The 27,793-nt window shown below is 39.8% G+C and overlaps 1 protein-coding gene across 4 annotated transcripts; it reads left to right on the forward strand.

Moving 5' to 3' along the window:
* Nucleotides 1–262: 262 nt before the first annotated feature.
* Nucleotides 263–25,542, forward strand: LOC115142968 (sodium- and chloride-dependent GABA transporter 2-like). Of its 4 annotated transcripts, XM_029682884.2 has the most exons (15): nucleotides 263–414; nucleotides 8,842–9,050; nucleotides 12,844–12,978; nucleotides 14,108–14,248; nucleotides 14,619–14,709; nucleotides 14,851–14,983; nucleotides 15,096–15,230; nucleotides 15,627–15,730; nucleotides 17,269–17,393; nucleotides 17,586–17,698; nucleotides 17,871–18,008; nucleotides 18,341–18,443; nucleotides 20,221–20,321; nucleotides 23,412–23,582; nucleotides 24,250–25,542. In XM_029682884.2, the coding sequence occupies exons 1-15, from the start codon at nucleotides 344–346 to the stop codon at nucleotides 24,409–24,411; spliced, it is 1,932 nt and encodes a 643-aa protein (XP_029538744.1). In that variant the 5' UTR covers nucleotides 263–343; the 3' UTR covers nucleotides 24,412–25,542. The 4 variants fall into 4 exon arrangements, with proteins under 4 accessions (XP_029538744.1, XP_064857820.1, XP_064857821.1 ...); XM_065001748.1 differs by lacking the exons at nucleotides 23,412–23,582; nucleotides 24,250–25,542 and adding an exon at nucleotides 21,098–23,405; XM_065001749.1 differs by lacking the exons at nucleotides 23,412–23,582; nucleotides 24,250–25,542 and adding an exon at nucleotides 21,031–21,103.
* The last annotated feature ends 2,251 nt before the right edge of the window (nucleotides 25,543–27,793 follow it).

Genomic DNA, 27,793 nt, shown 5'->3' on the forward strand with positions numbered 1-27,793 from the left:
ACCTGTTAGTACAAGAAAACCAGTATAACAGTAAGGTAATCATTTTTCTATTAGGGGGTAGGGGTTTTAGGGGGATAACAGTGAAGGATCCTAAATGTTTATGTTTACAAGTAACTAACATCACTTTTATATCACAGTCTTACATAACGTTTTGTGTGTTGACACAATTGAGTGATCTCTAACCTTTGGCCAGAATCGTGAAATGTAGATCATTTATTAACACTTAGAATAAAGGAGCATCTTTCTCAGTTTTGTCTTTTCAGAGCGCTCTGCCATACAGTAAGTCCACATAGGCAAATATAGCATAACATTTAGGTAATAAAAATACGAGAAAAACATTGTGATGAATGAAGTTGAGAGGTGTTCAGAGGAAATTCTTGAAGAATGCTGCTCAGCTACAACGCATGGAGAATGGTGAGCACTACAGATTTCATTATTTTCTTTGAGCTAGATGTTTAGGTAACACTTTATATTACAGTGCCTTTATTACAGTGGAATTATTCCTGTAAGTACAGTGCAACAGTATTGTAATTACTCATTATTATACTGTACTTACACTGTAATGTCAAATGTAACAGATTTTCTTGACGTGACCCTCACCTAAAGGTCACTGGATGTGTGTCCACTACTTTAACATAATTACTGTGTCATTGCCATGTTATTTCTTAGTAAATGGCTGGTCATTTATGTGCTGTAAAATATAGTTTGGACACACCTACTGTACTCATTCAATGGTTTTTCTTTATTTTTACTATTTTCTACATTGTAGGATAATAGTGAAGACATCAAAACTATGAAATAGCACATATGGAATCACACTATGGGCCTTAAAGAGGCCTTGACAGAATGCTTTTATTTAAATCATATTTCATTGACTGAAGTTTTAGATTCCATCCACAGTCATTAGGCACAGTCCATCAAACTAGAAATTGTTGATCAAATTGTTGATCATATCATGCTGATATGTTGAAATACTACATAATATACAACATATTTTAGACTGTTGAAATCAGTGGACTTTGGTATGAGGTAATAAAAAAATACATCTGTCAAACTAGATGTAACATTATCACTCTCCATTACATTTCAATAGTTTTGCAACTGTACATTAGATGTATTATGCCCCCTTTTCCTAATAATTTAAGTGCTCGTGTTCTGTCACTTCTCTATCCTCTATCCATTGTAAAGTCATAATGCCGAGAGTTTATTTGTTCACATTACACAAATCCATGCCCCTTCAGCATTCACATTTGGTGCGATAGGTGTGGTGGATAGTGGTTAGAGTGTTGGGCTAGTAACTGAAATGTTTCTGGATCGAATCCTCAAGCTAAGGAGGTAAAAATCTGTCATTCCGAACAAGGCAGTTAACCCACTGTTCCCTGGTAGGCCGTCATTGTAAATAAGAATTTGTTCTTAACTGACTTGCCTTGCAGCGTAATAGTCAAAACTAACTGTCGCCAACTCTTAGGTATGATGTGGGCTTGCCCCAACGGAAAGGGGGATACCTAGTGTTAGGGTTGCGTCAATTCGAATCTGGTATCAGAACAAGTTGTGACACTGAAACACCGATTGTATACTATGTACTTTTATTAGCTAAGCAATAAATGGTAAATGCAATTTTCATATTTACGGGTTCGCTGTAATACCACGCAGGGCAGAACAGAGAACTAGCCAACACACTAATATTATCTTCTAAAATACTCTGATAGAAGTAGTTCCTCTTCTGAGCTGGCCTGTCAGAGTAGAGACTGGGCATGGTTTAAACTCACTCAGCCTATCGTTGGCGCACAGGCTGGTCCCAGCCCCCGGGCGCTCCAGTTGATAGATGTAACTGTTGCTGTGTAGAATATCTATGCGTTTATACCCTAGATACCGTTATTACACATCTGGTTCCTGTTATTGCTAAGTTTGAGTTCTAACAAAAGACAGTCTGTTTGCTACACTACGTTCTGTATGTGTCCCCCACAACTTATGATAACTGCCTATACCCAACGTTAGCCATAGCCTTTCCGCTAATGTTACTTCTCACACATACAAACACCTTCATGATAGGCCAAGCATATTTTCAACCCTCACAATCCCCCCCTATTTGGGTGTGAATAAAATTACAAAATTAATTTTAAAATTTTAAAAGCTACAAAGTTTAAAATACCTTCATGTCCTCCATTCGATTCAACAATGTACTAGATTGACTACCAGCCACCTAGGAACTTAAACCCCTAATTTCAAAAGAGATCAACAGCTCATTTAAAAACAGAATAAAACGGTGCTAAATTTGAGTCCCCCTTTTGACACCCCCTAGGGTGTCACTCCTTATCCTTTATTTTAGGGGTCACAACATAGTAATATGTTAATAGCATTTCATGAAAATGATAAAAAGTTTATCATTCATTCATTTTTTTTTACAGAAACAGAAAAGATCAACAACTGATATATGCTTTTCAACTCCCCCTTTTGACACCCACAAGGGTGTCATACTCAGAATACAAAGGTTAAAAGAAACACACATTTATTGTATAAAGAATAAAAACGCTATTTTCCACCCTGCTACACCTAACTGGTACTGCCCTCCCCTGAACAGCACCCAATGGCTATTTCATATGGAAATGGAGAGGAGTAGCAGGCGCAGTGGCCATGTGTGTGTTTGCTTTTCTACTCCATTCCATTTGAATAAAAAAATTGAAAATATAATCTGACATGGAAAATATATATATCTGACATGGAATATATATATATATACACATACACACACACACACACACACACAAACAAACCACACATTTATTTGCAAATAAAAAAATGTATACAGTATATATAATTATTTTTCAAAAAATATATATATATATATATTTATATTTCATAAAACGGCATTAGTACTTACCCGTCCAGAAGTACGTCCTGTCCTTGCAGAAACAGCTCCTCAGTTCCTGTTTGAAACATAACACTCATTCCTCAAACAAAAAATCTGTCTCACTCACTTTTTCACTTTCACTTTAATATTTGACTTCGCTTTTCCTGATTTATTCGCCATGATATCTTCAATGAAATCGTTGAAAATACAACTTTCCGAAATACTGCTGCGCGTAACAAGCCTCACAGGAACTCCTCTGATCGTCAAGGCGAGAATGGAGTTCGTTACGTGTGCGATTACAAACAAGGAATGGTGGTCCAACCTAAAACCATTACATACTGGCGTTTACCTCAGCTCATTGGCTATCTATCCAGCTAAATTTCAAGAAGATCAGTGGTCATTGGGCAGAAATACAGTCATCAACGAAGCTTTGCTAAAATGATTGGTGCGCAAGGTAGTCATTGCTCGTTGTCTTCAAATCAGTTCACTTTGGTCAATACTCCCCGCAAAAAAAACAATGAAGTTTGGCTGTGTTGCAAACATCCAGAGGAATGCACTGAAACCAACCATGACTAGATAAACAATGGTTTACCGTGTGTAATTATGTTGAATGCTCTGTAAAAAATTGATAGAGATGGAATTCACGGCACAAACGGGTTACAAAATGTTTCGATTTAAGCTATAAAAATGGATTTTATCAAAGAAAACGGCACTTCATTTGATCACTGAGATCCTCAGGAAGAGAAATAAGAGCAAGATGTCAGAATGTAAGTCATAATTTTACTTTCAGATGTGAATTTGTAAAAACTGTCATGGCGGAAAATGTTTCTGTTGTTGATTGCTCTTCTCAAACAAAAGCAATGGAATTTGTTCTCTGTAATAGTTATTTTAAATTGGAAAACGTAGTTTGATTACCAAGATTCTAATCTTTTGAAGGGTGTAGACACTTGCATTTTCAAGAATGTTTAATGTTTCGATGTTGTATTTTTAGTTGTCACTCTGAAATTTCCCCTGGTGTTGATCCCTGTACAGGGATCGCAGCCATAAGAGGTTTTAATTAAGCTTTTGCCGAAAAGCATTTTAAAAATCTGACATGTTGGCTGGATTCACAACGAGTGTAGCTTTAATTGAGTATCTTACATGTGTGATTTAATGAAAGTTTGAATTTTATAGCATTTTATTTGAATCTGGCGCTCTGCATTTCCCCAGGCAATTAGCCAGTTGAGACGCTAGCGTCTCCCTATCCTCAAGAGGTTATTAAGAAGCTATTATCTGATAGCATGCACCCATCTGAACCAGTAGTCAACAAAAGAGCTAGCATAGCAGGCTACACAAAACGCTGAAATAAAATATAAAACATGCATTACCTTTGATGAGCTTCTTTTGTTGGCACTCCAATATGTCCCATAAACATCACAATTGGTCATTTTTTTCGATTAATTTCGTCCACGTATACCCAAAATGTCCATTTATAAAGCACGTTTGATCCAGAAAAAAATAGCTTACCAAAACACAACGTCACTACAAAATATTTCAAAAGTTGCCTATAAACTTTGCCAAAATATTTCAAACTACTTTTGTAATACAACTTTAGTTATTTTTAACCTGTTGCTTCTACTCGGGACGCTTGCGTCCCAACTAGAGCTCTGGAAATGCAAATGCGCTACGCTAAATGCTAATAGTATTAGTTAAAACTCAAAGTTCATTAAAATACACATGCAGGGTATCGAATTAAAGCTACACTCGTTGTGAATCCAGGCAACAAGTCAGATTTTAAATGCTTTTCGGCGAAAGCATGAGAAGCTATTATCTGATAGCATGCAACACCCCAAAAGACCCACAGGGGACGTAAACAAAATAATTAGCATTTCGGCGTTACACAAACCGCACAATAAAATAGAAAACATTCATTACCTTTCACCATCTTCTTTGTTGGCACTCCTAGATGTCCCATAAACACTATTTGGGTCTTTATTTCGATTAAATCGGTCCATATAAAGCCTAGATATCGTTATATGTAGACTGTGTGATAAACGAAAAAAACATCGTTTCAAAACGTAACGTCATTTTTTAAAATTCAAAAAGTCGACGATAAACTTTCACAAAACACTTCGAAATACGTTTGTAATGCAACTTTAGGTATTAGTAAACGTTAATAAGCGATAAAATTCATCAGGAGGCGATGCAAAGATCATTAGCTGTCCGTCTGGAAAAATGTCCGGCTAGAAACTCAACGAAAATATCCGGTCCCAGACCGGATTAGATACGGTGTCCTGTATGTGTTTGACCAAGAAAAAACTCGAAGGGAAATGACAAGACTCTAGACACCCTGTGGAAGCTGTAGGTACTGCAACCTCAGGCAATTAATTGTGGTTCACGTTTATCAATGGGTTCAAGTAGCGCATGGATATATTTTCCCCATTTTCAGTGATCAGTTTTTCCTGTGCTTTTCGATGTAAATGCCGTTCTGGTAAAGCCACAGCAGTGATTTAACCAGTTTTTTAAACGTCTGAGTGTTTTCTATCCACACAGACTAAGCAAATGCATATACTATATTCCTGGCATGAGCAGCAGGGCGCTGAAATGTTGCGCGATTTTTAACAGAATGTTAAAAAAAGTAGAGGGTCGACTGAAGAGGTTAAACATTAATAATCGATCAAATTGTAGACGGGGCAATCTGTATTCAATACAGCAAGTAAACAAACCATTCTCCTTTTTTCGTCTTGCGCAACTCTCAACAGTGTAACCTTGTTCCAGGATGTGCTTCTTCTTCGTTGCACAAATTATTAACCTAGGGGGCAGCATTTCACTTTTGGATAAACAGCGTGCCCAATTTCAACTTCCTGCTACTCATGCCAGGAATATATGATATGCATATGATTAGTAGGTGTGGATAGAAAACACTCTGAGGTATCTTAAACTGTTTCAATCATGTCTGTCACTATAACAGAACTTATGCAGCAGGAAAAACTCAGAGGACTAACTGTTCAGATTTTTTTTAATTTTTTGCCTCTAACCTTTCCCAAGGGATATTTGATAGGGACCATTTTACAGTTCCTACGCCTTCCACTGGATGTCACCAGTCTTTGGAATTTTGTTGAAGTTAAAGGGACCAACTCAAAACCTACGTACGTCTACGTATGGGTTGTTTCAGTTGCATTTCATTATATTCACAGTATTACTTTATCAAATCTCCAGTAATTGATTGTACACACATACAATTCATCATATTTTCATATCATCACAGAATCCATATAAAGTGTAAGAATTTCTTAGGTACTTACATCAACCATTCCATTTGCATTTTCAAGGACTCTCCACAGCTATGTTGCAATTCTTCAGCTACATATGGACAGTGCCAAAATAAATTATCTAATGACTACCTTCACGCAGCAAAATCTGCAGAGCTGGGAAAATTGTATCCCCTATATATATATATATATATATATAACATTATATTGGTTGCAAGAAGCTCTCTCTCCAAACATACTCCCAACTTTTGTTCTGTCATGGAATCCTCAAATGTTATCTAACCCCCCAGAAACCACGGGAAAGTCTAGCCTCCCAGAAACAATAGACTTGCTGCTAACATCCCACTCTCAATGGCACCCAGAGATATTCTATGATGGGCAGTGATGGACAGAACCCCAAAATAACATTATATCAACTCTGACTACCAAATTTCAATCATCGTATTATGCAAATGTCTAAATCGTATTTACACACTCACACAACTCTCATATCACATTCACACAATGCTATTCCCAAACATGCCTAATCAATTAGAGTTTAACCTGCAGGAATATTTTCTCATTTCTATCTCATGGTTAGTTACTATGATTATGATTATGTAAATCTTTCAATAGTTCTAAAATGGGGTACAGGTTTAAAACAATACTGGTGCACCTTACTATCTTATACTATATCATAAATGGTCTTACCTAGTTCACACAGATTCTAGTTTTCATCCAGGTCACATAGATTCTGGATGTTTTAACATTAAATGGCCAAAACTAGTTCACACAGATACTAGATGTTTAACGCTAAATGACCAAACCCAGGGCAGTCCTGGTTAGCGCATTTAAAATAATTGGAATTCACCACTTCTGAGGGTCACTTAGACGGTCACACAGACACTTTTCAGAATGAGGTCCTTCTTCCAATAGGGTTTCACAAGGTAACGTGCTTCACACAGATCCCACAGTCACCCTGGCCCATCACTCCTACAGACCGCACCAATCCCCTCTGTGATCAATTCAGTGTCAGGACGGCTCTAGGTCGCCCGCAACTGACCAATGATAGGTGTCTTTGAGTCGACTAACTCTCAGATCATACTCCACTGACTCGGCCCTGATTACGCCTCCAAGGTGCCCCCCTCACACAGGAATACACACTCAGAGCCTACGTAATAGAGGCTTGTCTTAAAAACTAGACTTTGCATGTATCGCTCACCTCTTTCTTTTTTAAAACTAAGTTCCGGATGTGGTTTCCACTCGGCTCGCTGCCTCTCAGATCAAAGGTGGGTCAATCTGCTTCATTCCCGAAGTGTGGTCTCCCTGTGGTCTCCCTCCCAAGTTTGAGGGATCCCTGGTGCACCATTTACCCAGATCGTCAGGAGCGGTCACCAAGTGAAGATTCACATCCCATCCTCGTTGCCAAATGTGATGGTTCATTTATTTACTATCAAATGAGAAGAAAAAAACTTATCACACAAGTCAGAGTTATACTTAAACCAAATCTTTATTGACTTATTAATAAGGGAGCAAGTCAATACAACACACAAAGTGAATCAATTGAGTGATCTACAATAATGATAGCTGGTCGATGAATCACCCTCAGATGATTCGTTGAGAGCCCTAAGACAAAGTTACAAAGGTTTTATAGCCAAGGTAAACATTTGTATAAAAGATACTTGTAATTCACAGCAGACAGTACTGTAGCTGGTCGTATGTAGCTGTTCATATGTAGCTGATCATATGTAGCTGGTCATATGTATCTGGTCATATGTAGCAGGTCATATGTAACTGTTCATATGTAGCTGGTCATATGTAGTTGGTCATATGTAACTGTTCATATGTAGCAGGTCATATGTAGCTGGTCATATGTAACTGTTTATATGTAGCTGGTCATATGTAGTCTAGCTGTTCATATGTAGCTGGTCAAATGTAGCTGGTCATATGTAACTGTTTATATGTAGCTGGTCATATGTAGTCTAGCTGTTCATATGTAGCTGGTCAAATGTAGCTGGTCATATGTAACTGTTCATATGTAACTGTTCATATGTAGCAGGTCATATGTAACTGTTCATATGTAACTGTTCATATGTAGCAGGTCATATGTAACTGTTCATTTGTAACTGTTTATATGTAGCTGGTCATATGTAACTGTTCATATGTAATTGTTTATATGTAGACGGTCATATGTAGCTTGTCATATGTAACTGTTTATATGTAGCTGGTCATATGTAACTGTTTATATGTAGCTGGTCATATGTAACTATTTATATGTAGCTTGTCATATGTAACTGTTTATATGTAGCTGGTCATATGTAACTGTTTATATGTAGCTGGTCATATGTAGTCTTGCTGTTCATATGTAGCTGGTCATATGTAACTGTTCACATGTAGCTGGTCATGTGTAGCAGGTCATATGTAGCTTGTCATATGTAACTGTTTATATGTAGCTGGTCATATGTAACTGTTTATATGTACTGTAGCCGGTCATATGTAGCTGTTCATATGTAACTGGTCAAATGTAGCTGGTCATATGGAGCTGGTCATATGTAGCTGGTCATATGTAACTGGTCAAATGTAGCTGGTGATATGGAGCTGGTCATATGGAGCTGGTCATATGGAGCTGTTCATATGTAGCTGGCCATACAGTATGTAGCTGTTAGCTGTGTGTCCTTATACTGTCTTCATAACACACAGACTATGTTAGATAAACATGTGTTCACCGCATAAAACTAACTTTGTCTTTGTCTTCCTCAGTGTTATGGAAAAGCATAATGATCCCAATTTGAGGTTCAATATGCTTTCCCAGCAGGAGATGGGTCTGGTCCATCCTGTCCCTGTGCCAAGCACCCAGACCAGGGGTCAGTGGTCAAGCAAGCTGGAGTTCCTCCTGGCTGTGGCCGGACAGATCATAGGCTTGGGGAATGTATGGAGGTTCCCATATCTGTGCTACAAAAATGGAGGAGGTGAGTCTCACATAGCATCTTTACATGGTCATACATTTAAACACATATTAAATGTATGGCAAGGTGAGCCTTTGTCTTTTACATTATCAATGCAAAAGAGCTAGTCACTTCATTTAAATGCATTGTGGTGGAGACAGTACAGAGTTGTTCTTTTCATATCTTAGGCTAATATTGAAATCACACAATTACAAGACGGTAAAGGAATAATCATGAAGAGATGTGTAATCATGGCTGATATAAACATATCAGTGGTTGCTATAATATTACAGGGATATGTACACACTAGGGCTAGATACTATCAGGCGGGCACAATCATAAAAACAACAGCGCCTGCCTGTGTGCACAAAAGGATCCAAAACCTTCTAGGTGCTTCCAGAATCTCTATACTGATATGCACATCACTACTGTCCAACGTTTTGTTAAGCTCTGATAGAAATATGCTATGAAGTACAAACATGCCTCTCTGACATGTAAAATTAGGAATCACAATGACTCTTCATGGCCTTTCTATCTGCATTGTTCGATGATGTTAGGCGACTGAGCGTGTCCCAGAAACCCCATGATAATATCTCTAACATTTACATTACAAATGGACGCACAACACTTCAGGTGGTAGCTAAGTCCGTCAGCTACACAAACACATACTTGCATTCCTGTGGTTAAACTCAAATATACTAATTTTTTTTTCTTCGATATTTAAAAAAAAAAGTATAATCTTTATGAATTATATCATAAATAGGACTGGTGGAGTTATGTCACAGATGCAGCTAACACAGACATGTGGAAATGTCTGCTCTACCTAAAATTATAACCGTCAAAGGTAATGCATGTTTTATATTTTTTTTCAGCGTTTTGTGTAGCGCCGGCTACGCTAATTCTTTTGTTGCTATCAGATAATAGCTTCTCATGCTTTCGCCGAAAAGCATTTTTAAAATCTGACATGTTGGCTGGATTCACAACGAGTGTAGCTTTAATTGAGTACCCTGCATGTGTGATTTAATGAAAGTTTGAGTTTTATCGCGTTTTATTTGAATTTTGCGAAATGCATTTCCCGAGGCTATTGGCCACTTGAGACGCTAATATCCCTAAGAGGTTTTAAAGACCAAAATTGGTTAAAGAAAATTGTGATAAATAAAAATATATACCAGTTGTATTTAAGGACCAAAACATTGACAGCTGTGCCATATAAATTGCAAAATAGTTGGGAAGAGATTTTTGATGCACCGATTCCATGGCACATGGTTTATGAATTGACACAAAAAGCGAAACCGGATTCAAAACTTTGAATTGTTCAATTTAAATTAATTTGCTAAATTCTTGCAACCAATAGAATGTTTTATATATATATATATATATATATATATATATATATATATATATATATGGGGCAAAAAAGTATTTAGTCAAATCAAATCAAATCCAATCAAATTGTATTTGTCACATACACATGGTTAGCAGATGTTAATGCGAGTGTAGCGAAATGCTTGTGCTTCTAGTTCCGACAATGCAGTGATAACCAACAAGTAATCTAACTAACAATTCTAAAACTACTGTCTTATACACAGTGTAAGCGGATAAAGAATATGTACATAAGGATATATGAGTGAGTGATGGTACAGAGCAGCATACAGTAGATGGTATCGAGTACAGTATATACATATGAGATGAGTATGTAGACAAAGTAAACAAAGTGGCATAGTTAAAGTGGCTAGTGATACATGTATTACATAAGGATGCAGTCGATGATGTAGAGTACAGTATATACGTATGCATATGAGATGAATAATGTAGGGTAAGTAACATTATATAAGGTAGCATTGTTTAAAGTGGCTAGTGATATATTTACATTCACCAATCAGTCACCAATTGTGCATGTTCTCCCACTTAAAAAGATGAGAGGCCTGTAATTTTCATCATAGGTACACTTCAACTATGACAGACAAAATGAGGTGAAAAAAATCCAGAAAATCCCATTGTAGGATTTTTAATGAATTTATTTGCAAATTATGGTGGAAAATATATATATACACATGTATTTTTTTTCACCTTTATTTATCCAGGTAGGCCAGTTGAGAACAAGTTCTAATTTATAACTGCGACCTGGCCAAGAGAAAGTGGTGCGACACAAACAACAACACAGAATTACACATGGAATAAACAAGTGTACAGTCAATAACACAATAGGAAAAAAAAGTCTATATACAGTGTATCGCTGAAGTCGAGGATCGGTAGGATGTTCAGTTGTACGAGAGTATGTTTGGCAGCATGAGTGAAGAATGCTTTTTTGCGATATAGGAAGCCGATTCTAGATTTAATTTTGGATTGGAGATGCTTAATGTGAGTCTGGAAGGAGAGTTTACAGTCTATCCAGACACCTAGGTATTTGTATTTGTCCACGTATTCTAAGTCAGAGCAGTCCAGAGTAGTGATGCTGGGTGGGCGGGCAGGTGCGGGCAGTGATCGATTGAATAGCATGCATTTAGTTTTACTTGCATTTAAGAGCAGTTGGAGGCCACGGAAGGAGAGTTGTAGGGCATTGAAGCTCGTCTGGAGGTTAGTTAACATAGTGTTCAAAGACGGGCCAGAGGTATACAGAATGGTGTCGTCTGAGTAGAGGTGGATCCGAGAATCACCAGCAGCAAGGGCAACATCATTGATGTATACAGAGAAGAGAGTAAGCCCGAGAATTGAACCCTGTGACACCCACATAGAGACTGCCTGAGGTCCGGACAATAGGCCTTTCCTATATGACACACTGAAATCTATCAGAGAAGTAGAACGCCGCAGCCCGTCTGGTGTTCAACCTTCCCAAGTTCTCTCACGTCACCCCGCTCCTCCGCTCTCTCCACTGGCTTCCAGTTGAAGCTCGCATCCGCTACAAGACCATGGTGCTTGCCTACGGAGCTGTGAGGGGAACGGCACCTCAGTACCTCCAGGCTCTGATCAGGCCCTACACCCAAACAAGGGCACTGCGTTCATCCACCTCTGGCCTGCTCGCCTCCCTACCACTGAGGAAGTACAGTTCCCGCGCAGCCCAGTCAAAACTGTTCGCTGCTCTGGCCCCCCAATGGTGGAACAAACTCCCTCACGACGCCAGGACAGCGGAGTCAATCACCACCTTCCGGAGACACCTGAAACCCCACCTCTTTCAGGAATACCTAGGATAGGATAAAGTAATCCTTCTCACCCCCCCTTAAAAGATTTAGATGCACTATTGTAAAGTGGCTGTTCCACTGGATGTCTTAAGGTGAACGCACCATTTTGTAAGTCGCTCTGGATAAGAGCGTCTGCTAAATGACTTAAATGTAAATGTAAATGTAAGTAGTTGGTTAACCAGGCGAGGCAATCATTTAAAAAACCAAGGCTGTCGAATCTGACAATAAGAATGTGGTGATTGACCGTGTCGAAAGCCTTGGCCAGGTCGATGAATACGAATGCACAGTAATGTCTCTTAGCGATGGTGGTTATGATGTCGTTTACCACCTTGAGCGTGGCTGAGGTGCACCCATGACCAGCTCTGAAACCAGATTGCATAGTTGAGAAGGTACGGTGGGATTCGAAATGGTCGGTAATCTGTTGGTTAACTTGGCTTTCGAAGACGTTAGAAAGACAGGGTAGGACAGATATAGGTCTGTAGCTGTTTGGATCTAGAGTGTCACCCCCTTTGAAGAGGGGGGTGACCGCGTCAGCTTTCCAATCTATGGGAATCTCAGACGATACGAAAGAGGTTGAACAGGCTAGTAATATGGGTTGCAACAATTTCAGCAGTGGTTTAACTTGTGTTGTTCATAAGGGGTGTTCTTCATCCCTTATGTGCTCTTTCTGTTCACCTGTGGCATTCCACTCTTTCTCCTGGAGACCTCCTTGGGCCAGTACACCACGCAGGGCAGCATCACCTGCTGGAGGAAGATCTGCCCCCTGTTTGAAGGTAAATATCAGGTCTCATATTTATAAAGGGTCATTGAATAACACTGCCGATCTAGAATCAGGTAGCCTCTGTCCGTATAAGCTTAGTCATTATGATCTAAAAGGCTAATCTGATTCTAGATCAGCCATCCTACTGGTATGCTTTATGAATGTGGCCATGGGGCCTTGTACGTATTGCATTCATATTAGGGATTCAATTGTCAGTGTTTGTCTGACCATTGATAGTATTTACTTCCTACGGTGGATGCCATCTTGGGGAAATAGACATGAAAGCCTGATAGCTAGAAGGAAGAAAGGCTAAAGCCTTCAGTAAAGAATAGATAACATTCAGAGGCCCTGCAGGACAAACTTTGTCTGTTTGTTGTATTTGTACTCAGGAAAACTGAGAAAGTAGTATTGCAATCCAAAGCAATGTCAATATGATTTAAATTGATATTCAGCACGTAAACTCAAGGTTTCTGTCTGGAGCATTTGTCAAGAATGTGCTGGTTGAGGGTGACATATAGGGCCAGACAATTAGCCATAATAGGTACAGTATATACACAGTACATGCAGGCTTTTCCTTCTGTAAAGGATATTGCACTATTGTATTTGTAAAAGTCAATTCACCATGATTTTAATCACATTGCGTTAACAGTTTGAAACAATATAAGGATACATTTTAGATTGCTTGGGGGGATGACTGGTCTGTTTCTAACCTGATTCAACTTGAAAAAGGGGTTAAAGTAACAAGACATTTCACTCAAGTTATTGGATGAAGCTTGGATTAAACATCAACAGTATACCACAGGCTCACACTAATTCATGAGCTATTACATGATAGAGTAAGTGACAGTCCTTAATGTGACATGACACATGCATTCAGGACACTTGTCTTGTGTTCAAACATTCACAAATGTCTTCCTTGTTGGAATGGCCCCATAACTTATTAATCAGAGCTGGTGACTTTGAAAGGAGTCTAATCCACATCAAAAAGAAACACAGTTGAATGTTTTTTGTGGTTTTAGGTTGAGAATGTGATTGGATATAACATATGTTGCATCTATTTCTTAGAAGAAGCCTTTTTTTAAACATTTTAATCTCCATGTTTGTCTATAAAATCTCCTCCTCCTTCTCGTCTTCCTCCTCAGGACTGGGTTATGGTAGTCAGGTGGTAGTTCTATATTCCAGCATCTATTACATCATCATTCTAGCCTGGGCCTTCTTCTACCTCTTCTCCTCATTCAGCTCTGAGCTCCCCTGGGCCAGTTGTAGAAACAGATGGAACACAGGTATGTATATCAGTGTAGCCTGAGTGCCAGTCTGCTTGTGCTGTCATACCAACTGCCTGTCATTCATTGTCATAGCAAACCTGTTTGGATTGACAAGGACAGCAATGGAGTTTGCATTGCATAGAACACAAACAGATCTGGGACCAGGTTAACTTCAGTGTGTAGACATCTTGACGTTGACCTACCTTTGTCATGCCCAAATGATAGATAGTATCTTAAATTGTTGGACACCACTGGGATATCCACTGAGATATTACGTTTTTGACAAGTGGGTTGATTAATGTTTAATTTTTGTAAATATCTCCTTATCCAGGAAAGATTCAGAGAGTTCTGAGACATGCTTGTTATTGTGTAATTTCCTCCTAACCAGCAACCTGCATGGAGTTTGACAGAAGAGTAGTGGGACATCTAAATTGGACAGTAGCAGGGAACGCAACATCGCCAGTGAGAGAGTTCTGGGAGTGAGTACACAAAATCATTCCAATTTATCAACTCCTTATTAAGTCCTTACAGATGGAAATCATGGGAATGTTCCTTTTTGAAGGCGTTGAGAGAATGGTGAAAAGCAAGAGGTGGGATTGTAACTGAAAATATGATTTCAGAAGGAGAGTTTTGAGTCTCACAGACAGTCCAAACAAGCTAGGCAGTGTTCACTGGGAGCTGGCTCTGTGTCTTCTACTGTCATGGATTCTCTGTTACTTCTGTGTCTGGAAAGGAGTGAAGTCTACTGGGAAGGTAAGGTGGGATCTCTGCCATTCAACCTGATGACACCATGAATACTGTAGAGTTGTTAAGATGAGCTATAGACTGAGGGAATGTAATGCTGGTCTGGTTCCCTTCCCCTCAGGTGGTCTACTTCACTGCCACCTTCCCCTATCTGATGCTGGTGGTGTTGCTGGTCCGTGGACTCTCACTGCCGGGGGCAATAGATGGTATCAAGTTCTACCTTTACCCAGATCCAGCCCGCCTCTTTGACCCACAGGTAGGAACACACTTCACTGTATAATTTGTGTCCAGGTGTAACAAAAACTATCAGTACATACTGTAGTGATTTGTGGGGGATAAATGGTAACGTCTCTGTCGGTGTTTGAACTCTAGTCAACATGACCGAGGGCAGCAACCATTACCACTGGCACAAGAAACGTAACTCCCTTGGTGCAACAGTTTGTGGTTTTAAGAGCATCAGATGTGTTACAATATCAATACCTAATAAAAAAATACTCAGATTTTCAAAGCAAATGCATTTCCTGTTGACTTATATCTACAAGGTCAAAATAGGTACAATTTGAATTCACCTCTAATACCCTGGGATGTGACTAGCATATCGGAATTGTGAAACTATGAAGACTATTGTGTCTCTCTCTGGTGTGTCTCACAGGTGTGGATGGATGCTGGAACACAAATCTTCTTTTCCTATGCTATCTGCATCGGCTGTCTGACTGCTCTTGGCAGCTACAACAAATATGACAACAACTGTTACAAGTGAGTGTAGGAATGGAATGTATGATGGGCCTATGGAGAACCTACCTTAGAACAGTAACATACAATAAATGGACTTTGGGACAATATATTTCGTCAGTCAAAATGGGGGTAATGACGATAGATGGGATATGAAAACGAGTGTCGTTTTTGTTATGTTATTAAAAGTGAACTTACAACGTTATAAAGGAAACATTGTAACTTGAAGAGTTTTCATAATATATACCTGATGTTTACATACTGTACATTATGTAGAAAATGTCCAGATGAAATAGAATGTTTTTGTAAAGGTGAAATGGGAAGTTAGTTGTCTAAATTGGATCTGAGTAAAATCCAGACCTTGCCTCGTAACTAGCGACGCCCAGAGAACTTGCCATAAGACGGAAACGCCCCTTTCTGACCCGAGGATATTAAACATGTGAGTTAAGAATTTACATAGCAGAATAGGTGACCAGTGTCATGGTCTTAGTTACAGTAGTCGCAAACACAAAATGCAACACGAGGTCGAAGAAGACAAAGGAAGCTCTTAATCTATGCTACAGATGAGTAGCTGTGTCTAAGAGGGTGAATTCAAGCAGGACCAACTGGTTATTCTCTCCAAGGAATCGTGTGACTACACTGCTTTCATTCCCACACTGGAACCACCTAGTCGTCCTCAGAAGACCCCTTTTCAGAACAAGAGCGAGGAAACAGACCACTAAGACAAAAGACACTTACATCGTGTGGACAATCAGAGACTTACACCCGGTAACATCAGAGGAGAAGGAGGAACTCGGTCCACGAGGAGCTACCCCACCAGAGACCTTCGACACATAATTACGTCATTATATTCTAAACATATAACCATAAGAGCGGCAGTTCGGGGCAAGGTTAGGGATAAATTTAGCATAGTTTACAAATGTTCACAAATGTGCCTTTTACTTGTGCATTCTCTCTTTTTAAATCCCCATTTAGTGTAACACGTGCCATACTGTGTTGACCCGCTAGGGACCTGTTTCCGTGTACTAAGTTCTAATCAATAGCCTAGACTGTGTGCTTGTGTATCTTATATTATCATTTAGCTTGTTAGTAAAGAAATAATCAACTCAATTGGTGTGGTACAGACTTATTTAGTGGGACTCGTGTTTGTGCAGATTCACAGATTATGCGATATTCAGGACGAGACTGTGGAGGAAATTAATGAATTAGCGACTTTTGTCAAATCAATATACTGACATTCTTTGAGTTAATTTGGGAAATGGAACCTCAATAAAACCAAACTTTCCAATTGTGCCCAGGTTGCTGTGTTAATAATGACCTGATTAATTTAATCACGTAATTATAAACAGTTAATTATTCGCTGAACAGCAGTCATCACATTAATCAATACAACATCACGACACTAGATAAAATGTGCTGGAAAAACATCCCTTGTGCACATAATTCTTTGGAGGTTGGGTTGAAGAAATGGTAGAGTACCTGGAAAGTTTGGTGATCTCCATATTGTAGGTCATTTGGATGCCTTCGTGTTGTGACTAACAGGGAAGTGAATCTCTTTTTAGGGACTGTGTGTACCTGTGCCTTTTGAACAGTGGAACCAGCTTTGTGGCCGGTTTTGCGATCTTCTCTGTTCTGGGCTTCATGGCTTATGAACAAGGGACAGACATCTCAACAGTGGCCGAATCAGGTAAGTGTTGCAGCAGTGAGATATGAATGAATGAATTCATGAATAAACAACTTAATTCACAAACAAACAAATTAAAATACTCCTGTAAATTCTGGTTTGTTACAAGGCAGGTGTCTAAGCATTTCAGGGATCTAACTATTCCCTCTGCCCCTGAGAGTTCAGTAATGAGTTGACCTGTATTGCTGCATACAGGTCCTGGCCTGGCATTCATCGCCTACCCTCGTGCCGTGGCTATGATGCCATTACCACAGCTTTGGGCCATCTTCTTCTTCATCATGATAATCCTACTGGGTTTAGACAGTGAGGTGTGTTAGAGTGGTTCTGAAGGCCTACGAAATATTTTCTTTGCGAAGGATATTTACATAACCTACAATAGATGCTATAATCATCACTAAACTAATGGATGTGAGACTGTGAATGAGTAGCTAGTATTTCAAAGAAGAGAGTTTCCACTGAACCCAATCATCTCTCCTTCAGTTTGTAGGTCTGGAGGCATTGATGACAGCCATCTCAGACATGTATCCCTCTTTCTTCCTGGTTGGCCATCGGCGTAAAGTCCTCCTCCTCATCATCAGTGTGGGTAGCTTCTTCATCGGCCTGGTCATGGTCACAGAGGTGAGAGGTCATTTGAAGTCATCATTCTATAAGGATATAGGATACAAAATATAGAATTTAAATGCCATCATTATTAGATCAATCATGACAGTAACGAGATATGATCAATAATGCACCTCCCAAGTGATCTGTTTCAACATATCCCTGTATTTCAACAAACCTCCTCGTTCCGCAGAATTGTTGGTTGATTTATTCCGTAAGCGATTGGGCTGCTGGACACACCTACGATCATTGTCTGAGTGTTTTGTAGACTCTGGAGGTAGATTAGTCTTATTGTTGTGCTCAGTAAGACTGTACCTTATACTTTATTTCTACCCCTCCTCTATTTGCAGGGAGGCCTGTATATCTTCCAGCTGTTTGATTACTATGCCTGCAGTGGGATGACTCTGCTTCTCTTCGCTATACTACAGTCAGTGTGTATCAGCTGGGTTTATGGTGAGATAGAAACGGCACTGGGAGTAGGCCGGGCTAAGTATAAGTTCCCATTTATGGCCCTCAACCACTTTTGTTCAATGTCAGTCAGGGTCTCAACTGACTGTTAGTTAAGATTGTGTATTCTACTATGTGACATTTTGAAATGTAGTGGTGCATCTGCAGTTTTCCTCTTGTTATGTCAGTCACTGACAGTCACCCAATTAGCCCATGTCAGCTAACATGTTATAGTTGGTTAGGTAAGTTAGTCTAGCCAGCTATCTAAACCTTGTATTATATTACAAACGTTCATGAAGGCATTTTCATGTAAGTTATTATTAAGTGTTACCACTATCATTGTAGGTGTTATGAAAAGATAAGAGTAAAATATAGTCAGTGCTATCAGGGATCCTTGTGACGTCCCTACCTTAAACCCTAACCCCTACCTTACCTTAACCATTTTAAATGTCAACATCAATTGAGTTGGAACATCCCAAGGATCCCTGATAACAAGTAGCTGTAAAATTGCCTGCATGGCCCCATTCCATCAATCACAGATAATCAATCACAGAAACCCTAATTGCAGGTCAGCTTCCCTCGGGATGTTTCTGTTCAAGGTGTTTATGATGTTTTCCAAGTTGTTCCTCTAGCAGACATTGCCACTTTGGACATTGATGTGAAACGACACCTCGTTACCTTGGGATTATAAGGTTCTGACATGTTGTTCAAAAATGAGTTATTCCCATAGCGTTGCTCTTTAGGTGGTCCTTTACTTGTGAGTAGTATTTTTGAAAAAGTTAATTTACAATGAAAAACAAATGAAAAATCGGAAGTTCTATCTACACAAACACCTTTTAACTTGGTGCTAGAAGGTTCTATATGCAATCCAATCACAATGATATGTTGTCAATATAATTGTACATAAGGTGATATACATGAAAACAGGAGGACATCACAAAACAGTTCTGAGATCTGTGACTTGAAATATTTTCATTATCTCAAAACTATTAATTTAGCACGTATAACCTTATAGGGGCGGCAGGGTAGCCTAGTGGTTAGAGCGTTGGACTAGTAACCGGAAGGTTGCAAGTTCAAACCACCGAGCTGACAAGGTACAAATCTGTCGTTCTGCCCCTGAACAGGCAGTTAACCCACTGTTCCTAGGCCGTCATTGAAAATAAGAATTTGTTCTTAACTGACTTGCCTTGTTAAATAATGGTAAAAAATTTTAAAAAAATGTCCAAAGTCCTTGAGGATTCACCTCACAGGCTCTGGTTGTAACATGTACGCTGGGAGTCGGGAAGCAAGTTCAGGGAGTGTATTTAGTAACTCAATTAACATAGAACATAACAAAAAAAGATAGATAGCGTACAGACATGAACACCGAAACAATAACACCTGGGGAAGGAACCAAAGGGAGTGACAGATATAGGGATGGTTTATCAGGAAGGTGATGAAATGCATGTGAGTCTGATGAGGTGCTGGTGCGCGTAACGGAAGTGACAGGTGTGCATAATGATGAGCGGCCTTGGTGACCTAGAGAGCAGGAGAGAGAGTACACTTGACACTGGTCCTCTTTTTATATTAGATTTCATTTTCACCAGTTTTTCAGAAGAATGGCCATAACGTAAGCTCTTATTTTCTAAACAAAGAAATACAGGTACCTTAGACCAGTGTTTCCTAAACTCGTCTGTTACTTGGTGGTTTGAGAATGTTTACCTGGGTATTTGACAGACCGACTTTTAAACCCTTTTATTGACTGCTGTGATTTTGAGTCCCTGTTGATATGTTTACTCCACAGGTGCAGACCGTCTGTACGATAATATAGAAGACATGATCGGTTATCGACCATTACCCATCATTAAGTACTGTTTGAAGTATGTCACTCCAGTCATCTGCACTGTAAGTTTTATTTATTTACACCCCACTGTCAACAGCTAATTTGTTATTTTTCCAATTATAGTTATAGTAAACATGACGTTGATGTCACAGTAATACAAGTGATTTACAGAAAGCCAAAAGTTAAGATGACAATACAGAGAAATATAAATGGATTCCTATGTGTAACCTATGTAAAGTAGAAAATCCTAACTTTATGTTCATTATAAATGCTTCTATAAAAACAAAGAGAGTCGCACACTCTATGTATAATCTCACTGTAATTTATTGGGTAAACCACCAACGTTTCGACATCATTGTTCCTTCTTCAGGGTAATGTCATGAATGCCTGAACCAGGTTATGTAGACAAAACAGTGCAATTAGTGCAACTAATGACAATAGTGAGGGGTGTGTCATAATTACTAGGTTGATTGATTAGGAGTGAAACTATTAGGAGACAATAGTTTACTACATATTTAATATATTAGGCTTGTGTTACCATTAGCACAAGCATAGGATTAACATTAACATACATTACTGTTTAATTTAATTTCACATATTCAGTTGCACTCAAAAGTTGGAACACATCTACTCATTCAAGGGTTTTTCTTTCTTTTTACTATTTTCTACATTGTAGAATAATAGTGAAGATATCACAACTATGAAATAACACATATGGAATCATGTAGTAACCAAAAAGTGTTAACTAATCAAATATATTTTTGACATTAGATTCTTCAAAGTAGCCACCCTTTGCCTTGATGACAGCTTTGCAAACTCTAGGCTTTCTCTCAACCAGCTTCATGAGGAATGCTCATCCAAGCCCCCCTCCACCCCCCATATCACACCTCCTCCTCCATGCTTCACGATGGGAACCACACATGCTGAGATCATCCATTCCCCTACTCTGCATCTCACAAAGACATGGAAGTTGGAACCAAAAATCTCAAATTTGAACTCATCAGACCAAAAGATAGATTTCCACTGGTCTAATGTCAATTGCTCATGTTTCTTGGCCCAATAAAGACTCTTCTTCTTATTGATGTCCTTTAGTAGTGGTTCCTTTGCAGCAATTTGACCATGATTCACGCAGTCTCCTCTGAACAATTGATGTTGAGATGTATCAGTTAACTTCTTATGGTATATGGGGACGGTTGCGTCCCACTTTGGCAAAAAACAGGGAAAATGCAGTGCGGCAAATTTTTAACAGTCATTAAATGACACATGTAAGATACTCAATTAAAGCTACACTCGTTGTGAATCCAGCCAACATGTCAGATTTTTAAAAGGCTTTTATGCAAAAGCATAAGAAGCTATTATCTGATGACAGCACAACAGTAAACAAAGAGAGTAGCATATTTCAACCCTGCAGGTGCTACACAAAACGCAGAAATAAAATATAAAACATGCCTTACCTTTGATGAGCTTCTTTTGGTGGCACTCCAATATGTCCCATAAACATAACAATTGGTCCTTTTGTTCGATTAATTCCGTCCATATATATACAAATGTCCATTTATTTGACGCGTTTGATCCAGAAAACAACAGCTACCAAAAAACGCAACATCACAACAAAATATTTCAAAATTTGCCTATAAACTTTGCCAAAATACAACTACTTTTGTAGTACAACTTTAGGTATTTTTAAACGTTAATAATTGATCAAATTGTAGACGGGTCTGTGTTCAATAGAGGAAGACAACAAACCAACGCTACTTTTCACATCTTGCGCACTCTCAACGGTGTTCCCAGTTCCTAGATGGCCTACTTCTTCATTGCACAAATGAATAACTTCAACCAAATTCCAAAGACTGGTGACATCCAGTGGAAGCGGTAGGAACTGAAAACAGGTTCCTAAGAAATATAATTTGCCAATAAGAACACAGTGAACAGACAGAGACCAAAAAAACACATTCTGAAAGGTTATTCCTCTGGGTTTTGCATGCTACATAAGTTCTGTTATACTCACAGACATGATTCAAACAGTTTTAGAAACTTCAGAGTGTTTTCTATCAAAATCTACTAATAATATGCATATCTTATATTCCTGGCATGAGTAGCAGGAATTTGAAATTGGGCACACTATTTATCCAAATGTGAAAATGCTGCCCCCTATACCTTAAGTTAATTGAACTCTAATTGAATTGAATTTGCATTTTTTTGGGATGCAATCTGAGGTGCAGTTAATGAACTTGTCATCTAACGCAGAGGTAACTCTGGGTCTTCCTTTCCTGTGGCAGTCCTCATGAGAGCCAGTTTCATCATTGCCCTTGATGTATTTTGCAACTACACTCAAAAAAACTTTTTAAGATCTTGAAATGTTCGTCATTGTCTTACCTTCATGACTTGAAGTAATGATGGACTGTCATTTCTCTTTGCTTATTTGAGCTGTTCTTGCAATCTTATGGACTTGGTCTTTTACCAAATAGGGCTATCTTCTGTATACCACCCCTACCTTGTCACAACACAACTGATTGGCTCAAATGCATTAATTCCACATATTAACTTTTAACAAGGCGCACCTGTTAATTGAAATGCATTCCAGGTGACTACCTTATGAAGCTGGTTGAGAGAATGCCAAGAGTGTGCAAAGCTGTCATCAAGGCAAAGGGTGAATAATTTAAAGAACCTCAAATATAAAATATATTTTGATTTGTTTAACACTTTTTTTGGTTACTACATTATTCCCTATGTTATTTCATGGTTTTGATATTTTCACTATTATTAAAAATTAAAAACCTTGAATGATTAAGTGTGTCCAAACTTTTGACTAGTAATGTGTATTTAATTGTTTCCAATTTCATAAAATGTTTGTTACTACATGTCATCTTTTGTTTCAACTATAATGCCTGATATGCATCATGAACAGGGGGAACATATTGGGTGTGCGCCAGCTCATGCTTTTTATTAGACCATTATAAATGCTCCACCAGAAGCCTGACCAAAATGTACTGGAGAAACTAACCTTGTTCTAAACCTTATCTTGTTCATCTCTGTCCTCACTCAACCCTCACTGTTACCCTAATATGTTATAATTAGTACAATGCTATCAGAAAATACATTGTGTTCTTTAATGTTTATTATACAACATCCATCCATATCTTTTGTTCTAGGCTACATGTGTCTTCTCCTTGATAAAGTTTACTCCGCTGACGTTCAACAACACCTTTCAGTATCCTTGGTGGGGTTCCGCCGTTGGCTGGTGGTTCACTCTCTCCTCCACCCTCATGGTTCCTCTATGGATGGTTTACATCGTGAGCGTCACTCCTGGTACACTGCGACAGGTAAATAGGGACATCATTTATTATGTTTCTGTAGAGTTTCACATTGCTTGACTTGGGCAGGAGCTCTCCGGAGCTGAGTACCAGCACCTAAAATGTTTAACAGTTTGAGCTCCTGTTCCTCTTATAGAGTATTATTTCAAAAGTATTGTGGAGCTCCTGCACCTAAATGTAAACAGTACCGGCACCAAACATGAGTACCGGCAACTGTCTCAGCCCAAGTCAAGCACTAGAGTTTCAAAACAGAAAAGCAACTCAAAGTGGTCCAAAAGCAACCAAAAAACAAGCAATATATCATAGGTAGCATAGCTATAGCTACTTACGTAGGTTGACGATAGAGGATAAGTCTTTGAGTACATTCTCCAAAGATGGAGCAATGGTCATGAGAGGCCATGGTTAATTTCTCACTATCAATTCCAAACTTCAGATCTTTTAAAAGTTGGCAGGTACCATTTGTGTTGTTATCACTAGTTATGTCTCTATTTCTACAATGATCAGATCCATTACCCAAACCCCATTTACTCCCCAATACACACTGATGCTGATGTTTCTTCTACCAACTAAGAAAAGAGGAAAAACAATCAACGTTCTGCAAACATCACCAGTTATTTTATGTCTCATTCATTTGGTGGTCTGTCTTTGAAATGCTACTCTGTCTCTTATTCCTCAGAGACTGTCCATCCTCACCACGCCATCAGAGGATCTCCCAATAACCAAGGCCCAGAGGAATTCCCTCCTGGCCAAGCAGTCAGAGCAGGACAGACCCCTGGGGGACACGGGGATACCAGCCTGGGGCCACAAACTCCTAGACAGAGACACTACGCCCCTGTAGAGACACTGGCCCCTCTCTCAGCTACCATCCCTATAGGACTAGAGATAAGCAGGTCCAGCCAGTCACTCAAGGTCCTAACATAAACAATACAAATACTTCCTGTTGTGTAACAGAGGCTTAAGTGAACCTTTGCTTGGTCTGAGAGGCTTAGGGGCAGCAGGGTAGCCTAGTGGTTAGAGTGTTGGACTAGTAACCGAAAGGTTGCAAGTTCAAATCCCCGAGCTGACAAGGTACAAATATGTCGTTTTGCCCCTGAACAGGCAGTCAACCCACTGTTCCTAGGCCGTCATTGAAAATAAGAATTTGTTCTTAACTAACTTTAACTGACCTAGTTAAATAAAGGTAAAATAAAATAAAAATTAGAAAACTATAGGACAGAACATAATCCACCCCATGCCTTTTTCTTTGGAGGGAGATGTGGCTGTTTCCAAAACACACACTATTTCCTGTATGTAGCGCTGATGAGATGTAGAAGCACTGGTTCTGGGAAGTCTTGGTGTGAAAAAAAGAGGTGTGGTCATTCTGTTTGGCCCAGAAAACCCTACGTAGAATTACAGGTCAATCTTGCTGTCTCATGTCAGAACGCAGAGAAAGCATCTGAAGTGAGATATTGCGTAAGGTCCGGAAGAATTAACCAGGTCATGGCAGAGTAACCGGGTCATGGCAGACTTGGGTCTTGGCAGAGTAATGGATGAATCAAACACCTTTCACACAACATGATGGAAACAAAAACATGACATTCGTGCTATTGGTCCCAGTTGGTTAACTGAGTCTGTATAAACAAGTGAACAAACTATTTTTATTTTAAAGATACATTATTTTATCTTATATTTGGGTGGGTTTAATATTCCAATATACAGTCGTTTTTTTCTACTACTATGTAATTACTTAAGACTTTGTGAAGTATGACATTTGTGAAAATATATCGATGATTAACGAGAAGGGATTGTGTAGATGCTGCCGCGATGCCGGTCAGTTTGATCGCGTAAAACTAATTGCAGAGAATATTTGATAAAAACTAAAAGTCTTCATTTAATGATAGTAAAGACACGACAATGCATATATAGTAGAAACACTGTAAAATACTGTGATAGGATTTGATGCCAATATCAATAAACTCATCAAACCTTGTGCCATGATTTATATCTTATTTTTCCACCCTTATTCTTTGGAGTACTTTAAATAAAAAGTGTAATTCGCTGCAGAAATCTCTTCTGATATTCAGACCCAACATTCATCTGAGACCTGCGCCCGTATTCATAAAGCGTCCTAGAGTAGAAGTGCTGATCTAGGATCATAGAAAAGGCTAAACTGAACCTAGATAAGCGCTCCTACTCTGAGGTAATTGAACAGAGACATCGTCATTCCACTGACTGTAAATACGTTTTCCCCACAGGGTACAGACTGTGTTCCATAGCCGAGCTGAAGACGAATACAGGAACAATGCCCTTCTATGAGTTAGTTATAAGACCAGTAGGTAACAGCAGTTATCATTAACTGCCAGTTCAGGCTAAACCAACACAGAGCACACCCCACCTGCAATTGTGTCTGAGGCAAATTTAGCCTGATTTGAAAAATTAATACTCGTAGCTTTAGACAGTTGTTTGTACAATATCTATGTTCATCCTTTAATGACTTATTATGGGCTGTATTACAGTGTACAAATGTCTCTGATTGCTGACCAAAGGTGGCAGCTCCAGCTCTACTATCCCTGATGACAGTTTGTGTTTCTTCATTCATAGATACCATTACAACCCTCAGTGTAGCAGGTTAGGGTGATAATAGAGTTTCAAGGTTTTGATATTTTATTGTTGTTCTCGTTATCATTTTACACAATTCCCCAGCTGCACATGACGTATTCCACTAGTATTTGGTTGTGTCACTCCACATGTCAGGCTATCATCTGGAGTGCTTCAGCAAGTTTTGATAAGCTCCTTTCCTGAGGACGGCTCACCTCTCACAGTTCTGGGCGACTTTAACCTCCCCACGCCTACCTTTGACTCATTCCTCTCTGCCTCCTTCTTTCCACTCCTCTCCTCTTTTGACCTCACCCTCTCACCTTCCCCCCCTACTCACAAGGCAGGAAATACGCTCGACCTCATCTTTACTAGATGCTGTTCTTCCACTAACCTCGTTGCAACTCCCCTCCAAGTCTCCGACCACTACCTTGTATCCTTTTCCCTCTCGCTCTCATCCAACACTTCCCACACTGCCCCTACTCGGATGGTATCGCGCCGTCCCAACCTTCGCTCTCTCTCCCCGCTACTCTCTCCTCTTCCATCCTATCATCTCTTCCCTCTGCTCAAACCTTCTCCAACCTATCTCCTGATTCTGCCTCCTCAACCCTCCTCTCCTCCCTTTCTGCATCCTTTGACTCTCTATGTCCCCTATCCTCCAGGCCGGCTCGGTCCTCCCCTCCCGCTCCGTGGCTCGACGACTCATTGCGAGCTCACAGAACAGGGCTCCGGGCAGCCGAGCGGAAATGGAGGAAAACTCGCCTCCCTGCGGACCTGACATCCTTTCACTCCCTCCTCTCTACATTTTCCTCTTCTCTCTCTGCTGCTAAAGCCACTTTCTACCACTCTAAATTCCAAGCATCTGCCTCTAACCCTAGGAAGCTCTTTGCAACCTTCTCCTCCCTCCTGAATCCTCCTCCCCCTCCCCCCTCCTCCCTCTCTGCAGATGACTTCGTCAACCATTTTGAAAAGAAGGTCGACGACATCCGATCCTCGTTTGCTAAGTCAAACGACACCGCTGGTTCTGCTCACACTGCCCTACCCTGTGCTCTGACCTCTTTCTCCCTCTCTCTCCAGATGAAATCTCGCGTCTTGTGATGGCCGGCCGCCCAACAACCTGCCCGCTTGACCCTATCCCCTCCTCTCTTCTCCAGACCATTTCCGGAGACCTTCTCCCTTACCTCACCTCGCTCATCAACTCATCCCTGACCGCTGGCTACGTCCCTTCCGTCTTCAAGAGAGCGAGAGTTGCACCCCTTCTGAAAAAACCTACACTCGATCCCTCCGATGTCAACAACTACAGACCAGTATCCCTTCTTTCTTTTCTCTCCAAAACTCTTGAACGTGCCGTCCTTGGCCAGCTCTCCCGCTATCTCTCTCAGAATGACCTTCTTGATCCTAATCAGTCAGGTTTCAAGACTAGTCATTCAACTGAGACTGCTCTTCTCTGTATCACGGAGGCGCTCCGCACTGCTAAAGCTAACTCTCTCTCCTCTGCTCTCATCCTTCTAGACCTATCGGCTGCCTTCGATACTGTGAACCATCAGATCCTCCTCTCCACCCTCTCCGAGTTGGGCATCTCCGGCGCGGCCCACGCTTGATTGCGTCCTACCTGACAGGTCGCTCCTACCAGGTGGCGTGGCGAG

Source organism: Oncorhynchus nerka, linkage group LG15, assembly GCF_034236695.1.
Source record: "Oncorhynchus nerka isolate Pitt River linkage group LG15, Oner_Uvic_2.0, whole genome shotgun sequence".
NCBI lineage: Eukaryota > Metazoa > Chordata > Actinopteri > Salmoniformes > Salmonidae > Oncorhynchus > Oncorhynchus nerka.